Source organism: Erythrolamprus reginae, chromosome Z (assembly GCF_031021105.1).
Source record: "Erythrolamprus reginae isolate rEryReg1 chromosome Z, rEryReg1.hap1, whole genome shotgun sequence".
In the NCBI taxonomy this organism is placed as follows: Eukaryota; Metazoa; Chordata; class Lepidosauria; order Squamata; family Dipsadidae; genus Erythrolamprus; species Erythrolamprus reginae.
Genome location: NC_091963.1, coordinates 65760974 through 65777635, shown reverse-complemented (window position 1 = coordinate 65777635; position 16662 = coordinate 65760974). Strand labels below are relative to the sequence as shown.

General features: G+C 38.2%; 1 protein-coding gene across 4 annotated transcripts in view; it reads right to left on the bottom strand.

The window, feature by feature from the left end:
- The window catches only part of VPS41 (VPS41 subunit of HOPS complex), a 496439-nt gene that overhangs the window by 110496 nt on the left and 369281 nt on the right, over positions 1-16662 (bottom strand). For all 4 annotated transcript variants that reach the window (XM_070726287.1, XM_070726291.1, XM_070726289.1 and 1 more), the window contains one exon: positions 3938-4065. In XM_070726287.1, coding sequence (XP_070582388.1) covers positions 3938-4065 — 128 coding nt within the window. The remainder of the gene's footprint in view (positions 1-3937; positions 4066-16662) is intronic.

The following is a 16662-nucleotide window of genomic DNA, read 5'->3' as shown; positions in this document are numbered from 1 at the left end:
TTTTCCTTGCACCCATGCCAACAATTTCCTTTCTTCGTCATTTGAAAACGTGCTAATTGTACTGGTGTATAATACCATTTATGTAATATTTTTCTTCTCATCTCTGTTATTCTTGTATTTTTAATTTTTTTAATATTTTCAATTATACCCTCCATATCCCATTCATCAATTTCTAATTCGTCCTGCCAATATCTTGTCAATCCTTTTTATATTAACATTGGAGACAAAATAAGGAGCAACAAAGAAAATATGCAGAAGATATACTAATTTTCCTACAAGAACCGATAACACTAGGACAATAACTAATCAAAGAAATTGAAAAATATGGAGAATCAGCAGGATTAAAAATTAACAAACAAAAGAATAAAAAATATGATATTAACACCAAAAGATAAATTGGAAAGATTGTTGAATTTACAAACAACTAAAAAGATTAAATATCTGGGTCTAATAATAACAAATAGATGTTCATCTGTTAAAAAAGACAATTACAATAAACCAATGCAGTAAACAAAACAGGATTTTGAAAATTGGAAAAAAACTACTACTTTTTTATTGGGCTGCAGAGTATCTAAATTTTTCAATGAACTGAACAGAAATGTAACAAAATTCATTTGGCAAAACAAGAAACCAAGGATTAAAATTACAAAAGCAGAGGTGGCCTAGGGCTTTCAGACTGGAAACTTTACTATAAAGCAGACTCCCTAAATTAAAGAATGGATATATTTATCTAATAAACGGATATTAACAGTAGAAGATCACCATTTGCAAGCAGGATGGCACACAAATTTATGGAGAGATGGTTCAAAATTGCAAACAACCTTTAATGAACATTTAATTAGGAAATCACTTATAAAAACATGGCAAGAAATTAAAAAGAAAACTTATACAAGAATTCCAAGATAGCTTTCGATCATGGAAGTGATAATCTATCCTAATTTGATTGACCTAACTAAAATTCTAAAATATAGCAATATTTTAGATTCAACTGGAGATATAATAATATAATATAAAAATTGACTGGTAGCCATGTAGGCAAATCAAATGAAGATACAATAAAGATAGGGATGGCATAGGCATAGATAGAAACATACAGTACAACAATACGACAAAATTCTGACAGGTCCAGGTGAAAAAACAATATCAAAAATATGCAAATACTTATTAGAAATGGACAAAATGGAAAAAGTAGTAAAAGAACAAATGATAGTGTGGGTGAAAAATATTAGGTATAGCATACATTTGGCTAACTGGGAGAAGACCTGGAACATAAATTGAAAAATTACAAAATCAGTGGCATTTAAAGAAAACTATTTATAGATGGTATCTGGCACCATCAAGATTAGTGAAAATTTATCCAAATTTAAATTCAAAATGTTGGAAATGCAACAAAGAATTAGGCACCTTCTTTCATTTGTGGTGGACATGCCCCTAAGCAAAAGGATTTTGGAAAATAATACACAAATGGCTACTGGAGATAACAAACATAGAAATAGAATTTACCCCAGAATGCATGTTATTAGGAATTAAGAAGAAAAAATAACCCCAATAATACAATATCTAATGAAGCGTATAACAACGGCTGTAAGGATATCATATGCACAATTTTGGAAGAATAAAGCAATTCTGCCGGAAAACAATATTATAGACAAAATTTACAGATGTGTAGAAATGAATGACAATGGAGATTAAGGGAACATGTAATTCAGAATATTATCAGATTTGGAATAATTGATATAATTGGATTGAATATAGAAGCAAGAGACTGTGATAAAATGTGTAAGGACATATGAAAAATGAGAAATATATAAACATGAAATATAATGTATATGACTATATAGATGTATATATATCTGTATTAAATTAAAGTGATGTACAGTGGAAACATTAATAAATAAAGTGGATAAATAAATAAATAAATAAATAAATAAATAAATAAATAAATAAATAAAACTTTAAAAAAACCTCAGAGTCAATCCCATAGCTGAGCATCTCTTTCCAGCAAAAGGAACCAACTAGAGCTAGTGGCCAAGACAGTCTAAAAGATAAGTTGAAAAGGAGAATAGTTTTGATAAAACAACATTGGGAGATTCTGCTTAAGGTTTAGATTTAAGATTTAATTGGATTTGTACGCTGCCCCTCTCCAAGGACTCGGGGTGGCTCACAGCATATACAAAAAGAGAAAACAGTAATAAACAATCCAATTAATAATACATTAAGACAATCCTTAAAATTCTGATTTTAAAATGCTATCATTAAAATTCATTCGACAATGATACTAAAACATTCATTGGTCAGAGGGGAAGATATAAAAACCCCAGGCCTGGTGGCAAAGATGACTTTTTAAACTCTTTCGGAAGGCGAAGAGGGTGGGGGCAGTGCAAATCTCTGTGGGGAGGTGATTCCAGAGGGTCGGGTCCCCCCAAAGAGAAGGCTCTTCCCCTAGGTCCCCCAAGCCGGCATTGTTTGGTCAATGGGACCCTAGAGAGACCAACTCTGTGGGACCTCACCGGACGCTGGCAGAAGGTGGTCTCGGATGTAGTCTGGATGCAGGACTTTATAGGCCATAGCAACACTTTGAATCATGTCCGGAAACAGATCGATAGCCAATGAAATCCATTGAGTGTTGACAAGATATGGGCATGTCTTGAAAGGCCCAATACCGCTTGCGCGGCTGCATTTTGGACACTCTGAAGTTTCCGAACACTCTTCAAAGGTAGCCCATTGTAGAGTGCATTGCAGTAGTTGAACCTCGAGATGATAAGGGCACGAAAGACCGTGAGCAAAGGCTCCCTGTCCAAATAGGGCCGCAACTGGTGCACCAGGTGGACCTGGGCAAATGCCCCCCTCGCCACAGCTGAAAGATGGTGCTCTAAAGTTATCTGTGGATCGAGGATGCCATCCAAGTTGCGAACCTTCTCTGAGGGGGTCAATAATTCCCCCCCGGGTAATGGATGGACAGATGGACATGTCCTTGGGAGGCAGTACCTACGGCCACTCCGTCTTGTCTAGATTGAGTCTGAGTCTTTTGGCACTCATCCAGACCCTAACAGCCTCCAGGCACCGACATATCACTTCCACTGCTTCGCTGAGTGGACATGGGGTGGAAATGTACAGCTGAGTTTCGTCAGCATACTGATGGTAACTCACCCCATGCCCTTGGATGATCTCACCCCACAGTTTCATGTAGATATTAAATAGCAGAGGGAAGAGGACCGACCCCTGAGGAACCCCACAAGGTAGGGAACTAGGAGTCGACCTCTGACGCCCCACTAACACTGACTGTGACTGTCCAGAAAGGTAGCAGGAGAACCACCATAAAACAGTGCCTCCCACGACGAACCCCTCCAGTCGGCGCAGAAGAATACCATGATTGATGGTATCGAAAGCCACTGAGAGGTCAAGAAGCACCAGGACAGAGGATAAACCCCTGTCCTGGGCCCGGCAGAGATCATCCATCAGCGTGACCAAAGCAGTTTCTGTACTGTAGCCAGGTCTGAATCCTGACTGCTGAGGGTCTAGATAATCAACCTAATCTCTCCATAAAATCAGTTATTAAAACTGATACAGCATGAACAACAGCATTCATAAATATGGATTGCACGAAAAAAGAACCAAGATACCACATTCTGATATTTGGGAGCCTCCGCATAGCATTTCTCTTCCCTGCCTTATAAATTTTATGTATGAAAAAGTAAAGTACAATAATATTATCTCTTAACCAATCTTGCTGTTGATGTAAACTTTTTCAAATGAAATTTCTAATAAATATTTGAACTTTGCCCCCCCCCCAAAGTAGAGATGGGAAAATGTCAAATTAGTTTTATGTGAAAAAACATATTTAAAATTTTGATTATTCAAGGAAAGAACCACAACTAGTTATTTAGAGCTTAGACAACTGTGAGTATCATTCGAATTTCTGAGTCAACAGACTTACAATTCTGCTAGGGTTTTCAACAATGTCCTGTTCTGTGGGTCTTTCTTCAGATGCTCCAATACAGCATGGACAATGACTGGATTGTTGTACAGGTTCCCAGGCCATTCCTTAATTAACGTTGCAAAACCCTTAGAATAATTGAAAATATGATGTTATTTTAAATATTGTATATACTCCTTCATTAAGAACAATTCCATCTTTTCCTTTTGTTCAATTTGCTCAATTTGCAAAAAGGATTGTCTTAAAAAAATGGAAGCCTATATAATAGTTGAACAAATAGGTGGCTTATTGAGGCATATGAATAAACACTTGATAAGTGTTTGATTTTTTTTTTAATTGGCAAGTTGTAATGCCATGCCTGTGGTCTCCTCAGATTTCAGATCCTGGTTTGTGAAAATATCTAGCATCAGAGTCTGGGTGATAGTCTGCCCAATGACTAGCTTAAGCAATTTACACTTTGGTGTAACATTGATTAGAAACTGCACGCACAATGCAATTAATTATAAAAAAGCCTCTATATGAGAGATGGATTTACTTGAGAGACAATTTTTGCTTGTCCATAAGTAGCTTGGGTGATAAATCATTCAAAATCTCATTATACTTTCCCTCTCTTAAAAAGGATTTTACTTGCAACAATAAATATTTAGTGCATTCAAATTATTTCAGATGAGAGCCAGTATAGTGTAGTCAGTGATCGGCAAACTTACACACTCAAAATGCCATTTGGACCCATTTCACACAGGGAAAAAAAAACATTGGGAGCCACAAAACCTGGATGTGCATGGCTAACTCAACATCACTTACTCCCACCTAGTCATATACCCCCTCCTAGCCATGCCTACCCAGCCAGTCATTAGAACAGATGTTGGATGTTGGATTTCCATGTGATTTATGATTATAAGTGATCTTCTTCGCTTCATCCAACAGAATCTCTTTATAGCAGAACTGTGCTACAATGTATATTTGAGTACACAATACAATGACTCCAATATAAAACTTATGCTTTTATTTCTTCTTTTCTCATTGAACTGGTTTCATATTTACACAAATAAACAACTTGATAGTATAACTATATTTCTCTACAATCTGCTCTCTATGATGCAGATCCACCAACAGTCAACATACGAATCCCCTGGAATCAAATTGCCAAAAACTGATTTACATACCAATATGCAAATTAGCTCTCTCTTAACATTCCATTCCCTTTTTCCATGCTATATGCTGAAATAATTTACTTTTTTTTTTCAAACTAAAACAATATAAATTCATTTTGTATTTCATTTGTACGGAAAAAACATTATTTACATTTTCTTTACTGCTAGCAAATCCATCAAGTCTCTATGTCTTTCATTTGTAATGGCTTTGTAAATATATCAGTTAGCATATTTTCTGTTGGCACATATTCTAAGACAATTTATTTCTTAAACACCATATCTTTTACATGAAAATAGCGAATATCAATATGCTTAGTTCTATTCTTAACCTTTTCTGTTGTGATTCTTTTTAAACAAGCTTGGTTATTGTTCTACCGGACTTCTCGGCACGAGCCCTCAATTAAGTTCAAAGGTAGGAATTCAGACACACACAGTTATCAAAAGTCAGGCAAAATGCTCACCTTCAAAGCAACCGCCTTAAGTGCTGTGAAGAACAATAAACCAACACAAAGCAGATAACAAGCAGCTGTGAAGACGTCACAGCCACTCTCCTTCAAGAGTTTGCAAAGTCACAAGCTTGACTATGATTTAGTTCAAAAGTCCTGGAAACAATTCAAAGAGAGTCCTTGTAGAATCCTGATACAAAACACACGTCCTCTTTTACCGAACGATAAACTTCCACACCCAGAGGCCAGAACGCTGACTATTTAACAGCAGCCCCAATTAGTCTAATTACACCCAGCCACAGGAAATCTACCTTATCTCCTGTAGTATTTACGTAATTGCTCTTTCCTAGACATTGCCCTGCCCCTGCATACATCAATGAATGTCTCTCCTTCCGAATCCATTGATGATAATGATGATGATGTCTGCCATTACCCCCTCTGAGGATCCCATTTCACTTCCACTATCTACTTCAGACACTTCACTGTCAGAAGCAGTTGGCAATAAAACTGGTCTCTGACCCTGGGAGGATTCACTCACATCCACCCCCACAGTCCTCGGGACAGGAGCTGGCCCAGAGCCAACCACAACAGTTATCTTCATATATTTTCACTATTTCACTTGCATTTACACCTGCATATTTCAATAATTGTTTAATCTATACTGAATGATTACAAGCCTCTGACAATGCTATAAATTCAGCTTCCATTGTGCTGACACTTACTAAAGTTTGTTTTTGAGATATCTAATCAATTGTACATTTTCCATATTGCATAACTATTCCTGTTATTGATTTTCTATCCGATATGTCTTGAGCAAATGAAGCATCTTCCCATATGTTCTGCCGAGCTCCATGGCGCAAGCCCCCAATTAAGTGCAAAGATATGAATTCAGACACGCACACTTGGAAAGTGAAGAACACAGTTTTTATCAAAAAGAAAAGAAAAGCAAAACACCCTTTTTTCAGTCAAAGGCACACTTTCAAAGCCAGACTTGAAGGCAGTGAAAAGCAATAAACAAACACAAAGCAATTAGTAAGCAGCTGTGAAAACCTCTCAGCTACCCTTCTTCAACCGTTGGCAACTCAAACACTTGACTATGGTTTAGTTTCAAAGTCCTGGGATCGATGCAAAGAGAGTCCTTGTGACGAAAGCAACTTCCTCTTTCTCCAAACAGATAATCTTCCGTTCTGATTGGATGGTGGCGAAGTGTCCCATGTGGCCAAAAGGCTGTGGCTGAATGTGGATTTTTGTGACGAAATGGCTGGGGCGAAGAGCTAGGGGCCTTTGGGTGAGGGAGATAATGCAGTGGCCTATCAGCTGCTGCAGAAGAAAGAGCTTGATCCAACTGGCAGAGGCAAAATGTCCTAAACCCCACTATGGTGCTTCTATACAAATCTTGTTGCAAAAATATTTCGCTCTCATCTATATGATTTGTATATAAAGTTGAAATAGGTGTATTTGTTATATTTGCCTCTTCCTTATTGCATTCTTGCAATAATTGTTTTATCTTATTTTCCTGTGATATACAATGTCCTTTATCTGTTTTTTCTATTATTATCCCTATGTAATAAGAAACATTTCCTAACTCAACCAGTTTGAAATTCTTCTTTAACATCTTGACAAAATCTTCATAAATTCCTTCTTCACTATATATTATAAGTATATCATCTACAAATACAATTACTTTAGTATCTATTATACTCTTTTCTTTGGTATACAAACATCTGCTTTGCTTGCTGTAAAACTCATTCCTGTCAACACTTTAGTTAATTTATTATTCCAGTTGTGAGCTGATTGCTTCAGTCCATAAATGGATTTTTCCAGCTTACATATCAAACTTTTATCCTTACAAAACCCAGGAGGTTGTAACATATAGATCTCTTCTTCTATATCTCCATAAAGAAATGCAGTTTTATATCCATGTGTTATATCCACATTTTGGCTGGCCAGGAAGGACGTCTCTGTGACATCAAAGCTCCGGCCATGGAATTCCCTATTGGGATTCCCCACCTCCGTTTGAGCCTCCCGACCAGCCGACAGCTCCGCGGCTCTTCTGCAAAGGTGACAGCTGGGCGGTGGCACTTCTCGGCGGCCTCCCGAACCCGAACACCAAACCCAGACTTTTGCTGAACTTCCAGGTTCGGCATTTGGGAGAACGCCGAGAAGCCCACCAGCTGTTTCAAAAGGTGACAGCTGGGCGCCGGAGCTTATCGGCTGAACCCGAACGCCGAACCTGAACTTTTTGCCGAACTTCCAGGTTTGGCGTTTGCGGCAGGTTCGTAAGGCAAAAAAAGTTTGTAAGAAGAGGCACAAGAATCCCGAACCCCGGGTTTGTATCTCAAAAAGTTCATAAGATGAAGGGATCATATCACAAAGTACTACTGTAATACAGAAAAACCATCCTTATTTAGTCTAGACACAGACAATAAATTGCTACTAATTTCTGGAACCAACATAATATTGTTCCACACATTGTTGTCTTGATCTTCTGGATGTTTCAGTGCTGATATCTTCGCCTTTCCAACCCCTGCTATTCTTATCTCTCGTCCATCAGCTATCTCGACCCATCCATCCGACTCTTCTTGCTTTCTAACCTGCAAAAAATTATTTTTATTATAACTCATATGATTTGATGCGACCACCCGGTGTTGTAATTCATCCTCCCCTGCATCATTTTCTCTGCACATCATCATCTTCTCAGGTTTCTTTTCTTCTATAGCTTTGGAAGTTTTCTTTATTTTTGGTACTCTGTTTCTCTGAACGTTGTCCAATAAGATGTTTGTCAGACCCACATCTGAAGCATCTTTTCTTCTTCACCTTTAATGCTTTGTCCACATTGCTCTAAGCTAATCTGGTGCTTCCATTGTCATCCCCTGCTGATGTTTTAGTTCTTTTATTGTATTCTTCTATCAATCTACTTGTTACATTTTCTACAGTTATCTGTTCATTTGGCAAGTTTTCAAGAATACTATGATTGAGTAACTATTTCCCACTGAACTTACAATTACTGCAACTTGCTCCTCTTCATCTATTTGTGCATTATTCTTTCTCAGCTCACACACAGTCTTTTCAATTTTGTCTAGGTGATTTATCATGCTTGTGCCAGGTTTCATTTTCATTTGATACAACATTCTTCTCAGAAACAGCCTCTTGCTTACTGATGGCCTTGCAAATAAATTTTCAAGTGTATTCCAAATTAATTTAGCTGTTGGTATATCTTGAATTCTGAACAACATTGAATCTTCTATATTCATAACCAGCAACAATTTAGCTTTGGTGTTTTCTCTATTGTATTTCCTTCTGGCTTCACATTCTTGCTCAATAAGATGCCATAAGGCTTCAGACTCTAATAATAACTTCACTTTTTAAAAAAACTTCCGGTGGCTGTGAGCCGCGTCGGGAGGCTGGAGACAGAGCTCCGTCCCCAGACCTCCGTTTTTGCCCTGGTGGTCACGATCCAGCGGTACAATCGGGCCCGGAGAGCCCAGTCAAGAACAGGGGGTCTCCGTGCATCGGAGGGGGTGTTTGCCGCCGCCCCCAGGTGCAGGATTGCCCTGCAGCGTCAGGCGCAAAGATCCAGGGGCCGTATTCCACTGGCACCTCCAAGCAGAGGAAGAACAAAGAAAAAAACTGGAAAAGTCCTAAAGAGTGTTTGGAAATAAAGAAAACTGAGAAGAACAAAGATTAAAGGTAAAGTGATCATTACCCCCACAAATAAATCCATACGCTGAATTAATAAATTAAAATAAGGTGAAGAAGAATTAAAAAAAGAAATTCCTGCCAATGTGAGCGGACTTTGGCAAGCGGAAACGGCCTCAGCTTATGTAATCTTAAAGACGGCAAATGGAATACCAGTCCAAATTTTTCTTTAACTTTATTCCTGGAAGGTTATTTAGTACATCGAAACTGAGGGGATAAGAACTGTTTAAATTGTATTTCAAATTTAAAATATCCGGTATTCTTTTCTCTTTAATTTGCCTTGAAAGTGGATTGCGCACGATACGTTTGCAGCACTGAATGCAGTTTAGAAAAAACTAAATAACATACAAGATGGAGGATTAATATTTTACAATAACAAAGAATTTGATTTGATTTGGACGTGTTGAATTTTCTACTTTTACTATTTTCTTTTTTAATATCATATTTTGCTTGGATTATAGTTTATTACTTTCTGATTTTCTTTTTGCCTTTTTTGGGAAAACATTGTCAATGAAGATATATTTGTTTTTTTAGTTTGAAGTACTATTTGATTTATTTGGATTATTTGGATTCTATATTGGACTCATTGGATTAAACCCTGATTTTTTCTTCTTTCTTTTTCTTTGAAGAATAATAAGAACATTTCGTAAATACTGGACTTATAAATATTAAATGAAATTTGAACATTGAACACTGATTCATTTTTAACTTACTTTTAACCCGGATTTTTTTTGGGGGAAAAAGACGGTTTAAGTACCTTTTTCCCTTTTTCTCCTCCCCCCCCCTTTTTAATATTTTCCTTTTATATAAATTAGCCTTTTTTAACTTTGTAAATGAATTGCTAAATTCGTTCTCTTCCCCTCCTTTGTCTGGTGGCTCCTTGCAATTCTGTATCCCCTTTTTACATATAGTTTGATATTAAGTATTTTTAAATGTTCCAGGATTGATCCGGATCGGTTTAAAGATATATAGAAATTGCTCTAAATATATTCTCAGCTTGTTTTTCCTTTATTGTGCTCCTTTTTCTCCTTGTTTAGGTTTCTTTTAAAATTTTAGAGCATAAATAGATTTGGTGCCAAAGCAGATTTATAAATAATTATATTTTTTTTCTGACTTCCCCTCTCACCTACCCTTCTTATTTTAACGAATTTTAAATGAGTGTTTAATAATAATAACTATATTAATTGACTTAGGGACCTAGTGATTTGGTACTATATTTGATATTATAGTTCTATATTTTTCAACTGAAAATTAAGTTTGCATAGTGTTGGAAGTACTCTTATATATATAAGCTACCTAAGTATTGTTGATATATCCTTTCTTTTATTTCTTTTCAATTTTTGTCTTCTCTTGCCTTTATTAATTGATGAAATTCAGAGTCCAAACTAGCTATGCCAGAAAACATAATCTACCAAGAGAGGTACACATTAAATTTATTAGAAAAACCATAAGAGATGATATCTTGAACTGGTCAACAGATGGAAGTTTAAAATACAAAGACAAAGATGTTATAATACTAAAACAAGTGCCAAGAAGAGTACGTGAAAGCAGCAGGGAATTTTACTTCTTAAATTTTTTGATTAAAGAATTTTAATCAAAGAAAAAATAATTTTCTGATGGCTGATTCCAGAAGGGGTATTTTTCTATTGGCAAAGATCCAGAATAAAACTAGAGACTGTCGATGAAGCAAGAACCTTTTATGAGCAATCCGGTCTGTATAGACATTATGTATCATACAGAGAAATCGGAGCGGGAGGAGAGGAGCAGGGGGCGACCTCCAAAGGGGAGGAAGAGACTCAAGATCCTAAGAAAAAACAATCACAATCACAACAAGAATTGGTACTAAGCACTAGACTTCGAGAACCCAGAGAAACAAAAATATACTACAAATAGAAATGTACTCAGATGTAAAAATCTTTTCTGTAAATGTAAATGGATTGAATCACCCAAGGAAAAGAAAATAGATATTTTCTAAATTTAAAAAATTAAGAGCGCAAATTATGATTTTACAAGAAGTTCATATTAAAAATACGAGCAGAAACTTATTATGTAACCCTAAATTAGGTAATTTGTTTACTAGTTTTGCTGAAAAAAAGGGGAGGGATAGCTGTTTATATTGATGAAATGATTGAGGTTCCGCAACTTTATAGTGACAATGAAGGTAGAATTTTAATTTTGCAAATAAATTTAGAAACAGGACCTCTCGTCATTATATCGATTTATGCCTTAAACGAAAACAAAAAAATATTTTATAAAGAATTACATGAGAAAATATTAGAGTTATCTATTGACAATATGATTATAATTGGAGATTTTAATGCGATAGCCAACAGCCAAATGGACTATTCAGGTAATAAGAAAGATAAGAAAAAGAAAACAATTCTACCCACAACCTTTTGGAAACTTACTTCAGAATTAACACTACAAGATTTATGGCGAGAGCACCACCCCACAGATAAACAATATACTTTTTTTTTCAAATCCACAGAAAATTTGGACTAGAATAGATATGGCATGGATTCCAACCCAAATTTCCGAACATGTTTCAAACATTGAAATTGAAACAAATAATTGGGCAGATCACAACCCATTGACAATTACTTGGAAGGGAAATAAAAAACTAAGATATTGGAGAATGAATAGAAACATTTTGCGAAATCCTCAGTATAAAGACTGGATAGAAAAAGAATTGGAAATGTTTTAAAATTTAAATAATAATAATGAAACCACACCACAAAATTTATGGGATACAGTTAAAGCATATATACGTGGTTTAACAATATCCTACACAGCAAAAAAGAATAAAGAGAAAAAAATACCAACTTCAAAAATTGGAGACAGAACTAAAAGATTTAGAAGTACCATCACAAAATAGCCAAGGCGAAGATGTGAATAAAAAGAAAAGGGAGTTAATTAAACACAAAATAAATTTAATAGAAGAACAGTTAGCAGAAAAAATTAAACAGGCCAAACAGGAATATTTTGAACATGTTAACAAACCAGGGCATTGGTTAGCATTTAAATTAAGAAACCAAAAAGAGGCAAGACAAAATTAGAAGACAGTAAAGGCATACTGAAACACAGAATCGAGGAAAAGAAGGACATAGTGTTAGAATTTTATAAACATTTATACCAAACAGAAGATAAAAATGAAGACAAAGTCTTCGATTTTTAAAGCGCAATAGATTTACCTATTTTAACAGACGATCAACAACAGAAATTAAATGCCCCATTCACTATGATCGAATTACAGCAAGCACTTAAAAGTTAAAAAAACAACAAGGCCACTGGTCCTGATGCTATTCCTGCAGAATTTTATAAATTAAATAGTAACATACTCATAAAAACATGTTAGAGATATTTAATAATATAATACTACACGGTAAAATCCCCAAAACATGGTCAGAAGCCCTAATAACTTTAATACACTAACCTGACACTGAAAAAGACAAAATTCAAAACTATAGACCAATTTCACTATTAAACATGGATTATACAATCTTTGTTTCAGTATATGCTTACAGATTAAAAAATATTATGACTGGAATAATACATGAGGATCAAAATGGATTTCTCACAGATAGGCAGATTAAAAATAATATGAGAACAATTATAGATACATTAGAATATTATGAGCAATATCCAGGAAAACAAATGGCATTAATATTTTTAGATGCACAAAAAGCATTTGATAACGTGGACTGGTCCTTTATGAAACTACAACTTAACAAAATGAATTTTGGAACTAAATTCTTTAACATAATTGATGCTATATACTCAACTCAAACAGCTAAAATTATTCTTAATAATGATCAAACAGAAAAATTTGCGATACAAAAAGGTGTTAGACAAGGCAGTCCTATCTCTCCACTATTATTTATCTTAACATTAGAAGCTTTATTGATAAAGGTAAGGAAAGATAAAAATATAAAAGGTTTACAAATTAAGAAAGAAATATATAAATTACAGGCCTTTGTAGAAGATGTTGTTTTTATATTAGAAGACCCAATAAATTCCATTTTAAAGTTAATACACTTTCTAGAAGAATACGGAACAACGGCCGGCTTAAAAATAAAAAAAAACAAGACACAAATATTAGCCAAAAACATGACAGATTTTCAGACAAAACAACTAGAAATAAAATCAAACATGAAAATAACTAAAAAAGTAAAGTATTTAGGCATCTGGATATCAGCAAAGTCCATGACATTAAAAGAAGATAACTATACTAAACTTTTAAAGCAAATTAAAAATAATTTAGCGATCTGGAATAACTTGCAGTTGTCACTGTTAGGCAGGATTTCTACAATTAAAATGAATATTTTGCCTAAAGTATTGTTTTTATTCCAAGTAATTCCGATAAACCCAGGGAAAGACTTCTTTATAGAATTAACTAGAATAACAAACTAATTTATATGGCAAGACAAAAAACCTAGAATAAAACAATGTGCATTAGAGGAGACAGTCCAGAGTCCACTTGCTGCTATGTCCCCCTATTCTGAGAACTTGAGGGTTGGGAGTGGAATGCTTCCACCTGTTGGAGGGACGCCGAGAAAGACCGCAGCACTGAGAGGCGACCGGCTGAGGTGCGGAAGATGGCGTCGTCGTCTGGCGGTGTCTGGCAGAAGGTGCAGCCTTCGGGGGTGAGGAGAGGAGTCGAGGGAGTGTCGAGCCACTGCCATAGGGGTGTGCTGAGAGAGAACAGAGAGAGAGCGCGGCGCCGGAAAATGACCAGCTTGTGCGGAAGATGGCGGCGGGGCCGGATGGAAAGTATCAATATCGGAGGGGAAGAGATGAGAGGAGCCGAGAAGAGTTGAGAGGAGTCGAGCCTCCGCTGAGTCAAACTCCCAGCCTGACTCCGGTGGGTGAGAGGGACCGGTGTCGAGACGGTGGTGACCGGGGAGTGACGGAGACGACGAAGGGGAGAGAGACAGCGGAAAGGAACGGAGTCTCGTGGCGGTGAATAACTTTAGACGCCAACGGAGATGCGGCAAATGAGGAACATCCAGGGGCAACAACTCAGCCCCCCCCGTATGGCACCAGTGGGTGAGAGCTGCTGGGGGCCGAGGGGAGGCTAAAGTGAGGATTATTGCCATTGTTTGTTACCGCTTGTTGTCCCACCAACCCCTTTCCCCCCTCCCCTCTTAATCTTGATCTTTGTGTACCATCGTTGAAGAACTATGCCCCCTTGTGGATTGATTAAAAAAGACAGTTGAAAAGACAGTAGTTTTAAGACCTTAAGACCCTATGAAGACCTAAAGGAACATCACACCTGGACTGATTGATTGCTAATGATTAAATAATGATTAAGATCTGATTTTATACTATCAAAAATTAATTTATATAATTATATAACCTTTTTATCTTATATTTTATATATTTTATATATATTTTTAGTGTTATTAGTGTTCTTAAATTGCTATTAATTTAATCTATTTTTAATACTATTGGGGTTTCTAAATTAATGGATGATTGGGATAGATATACCTGTGTGCATGAGTTGAATGGCTGGTATGATTGGGATGGCGGGGGTGGGTGGGGTTACGGTATGGATGAGATGAATGATAACAGTATGAATGATAGATTTGGCCCACCTGACGCTCGAGAGGCAGGAGAGGAAGGGGCACCGATCTCTGGGGTGGCAGAGGGTCGGAATATTCCAGTGTTGATGGGGAGAGGCAGATATGGCGGGGGCCATGGAGTTAGCCGTTCCAGGGGAATGAGGGATCGTTGCTTAATAACAATCCCTTGTTCTGGCTCCGTGAGCCCAATCTTGGGTACTGGTGATGAGTGTAACTCTGGCCCTGGGCTCAGGTTGCTGCTGCTTAATGCCAGGTCGGTGGTAAATAAAGCTCTCCTCATCCGGGATTTGATCCTGGATGAGGAGGTCGACCTGGCATGTATCACTGAAACCTGGCTGGGCCCAGAGGGAGATGTTCCTCTCTCTGAAATTTGCCCAGCCGGGTTTCAGATATGGCATCAACTTCGACCCCAGGGAAGGGGGGGAGGAGTGGCTATTATAGCCAGGGAGAGCCTTTGCCTACATAGACTCATTGCTTCGGAAATTGCGGGTTGCGAGTCTCTCTTGATGAAGTTGGACTTAGGGGTTCAGGTGGGTTTATTTCTCACGTACCTGCCTCCCAGCTGCGTGTCAAAAGCCCTGCCTGTGCTACTCGAGGAGGTAGCCAGGTTGGCGATGGAGTTCCCCGGACTTATTGTCCTGGGGGACTTCAATCTGCTGTCACTCGGCGAAGCCTCTGGACTGACACAGGAGTTCATGGCCACCATGACAGCCATGGACCTGACTCAAGTAGTACAGGGTCCGACTCGCGAGGGAGGGCACGCACCTAACATGGTATTCCTTTCCGAGCAATTGAGTAATGGTCTGAGAATAAGGGGCTTAGAAGCATTGCCCTTGCCATGGTCAGACCATTTCCTACTACGGCTTGACTTCCTGGCTCCAATCCTTCCCCGCAGGGAGGCGGAACCAATTAAGATGTTCCACCCCAGACGCCTGATGGACCCAGAGGGCTTTCAGACGGCGCTTGGGGTTATTCCAGAGGCACTCGTCCACAGTTCAGCGAAGTCTCTTGCGGAGGCCTGGAACAAGGCTGCAGCGGAGGCTCTTGACCGGATTGCGCCTTTGCGACCTCTCCGTGGTGCTAGACCCCGTAGAGCTCCATGGTTCAACGAGGAGCTCCGGGAGTTGAAATGCAAAAAGAGATGTCTAGAGAAGCGATGGAGGAAGAGTAGGTCTGAATCTGATCGAAAACTTGTAAGAGCTTTTATTAAGACTTACAAAGTGGCGCTCAAGGCGGCAAGATGCGCGTATCATGCCGCCTTGATTGCATCAGCGGAATCCCGCCCGGCCGCTCTGTTTAGGGTGACCCGCTCCCTTCTTAACCAGGGGGGAGTTGGGGAGCCCTTGCAGAGCAGTGCCGAGGATTTTAATACGTTTTTCGTTGATAAAATCGCTCAGATCCGGGCGGACCTCGACTCCAATTGGAAAACAGAGTCGACTGACAACGAGTCAGTCGAGGTGACTGGGGCACGTACTTGTCCACCTGTCTGGGAAGAGTTTGATCTGGTGACACCTGATGAAGTGGACAAGGCCATTGGAGCTGTGAGTTCCGCCACCTGTTTACTGGATCCGTGTCCCTCCTGGTTGGTTTCGGCCAGCAGGGAGGTGACATGGAGCTGGGTCCAGGAGATTACCAACGCTTCCTTGGGGAGGGGACTTTTTCGAACACTCTATAAAGAGGCGCTCGTGCGCCCCCTCCTCAAGAAGCCTTCCCTGGACCCAGCCGTACTTAATAACTATCGTCCAGTCTCCAATCTTCCCTTTATGGGGAAGGTTGTTGAGAAGGTGGTGGCACTCCAGCTCCAATGGTCCTTGGAAGAAGCCGATTATCTAGGTCCCCAGCAG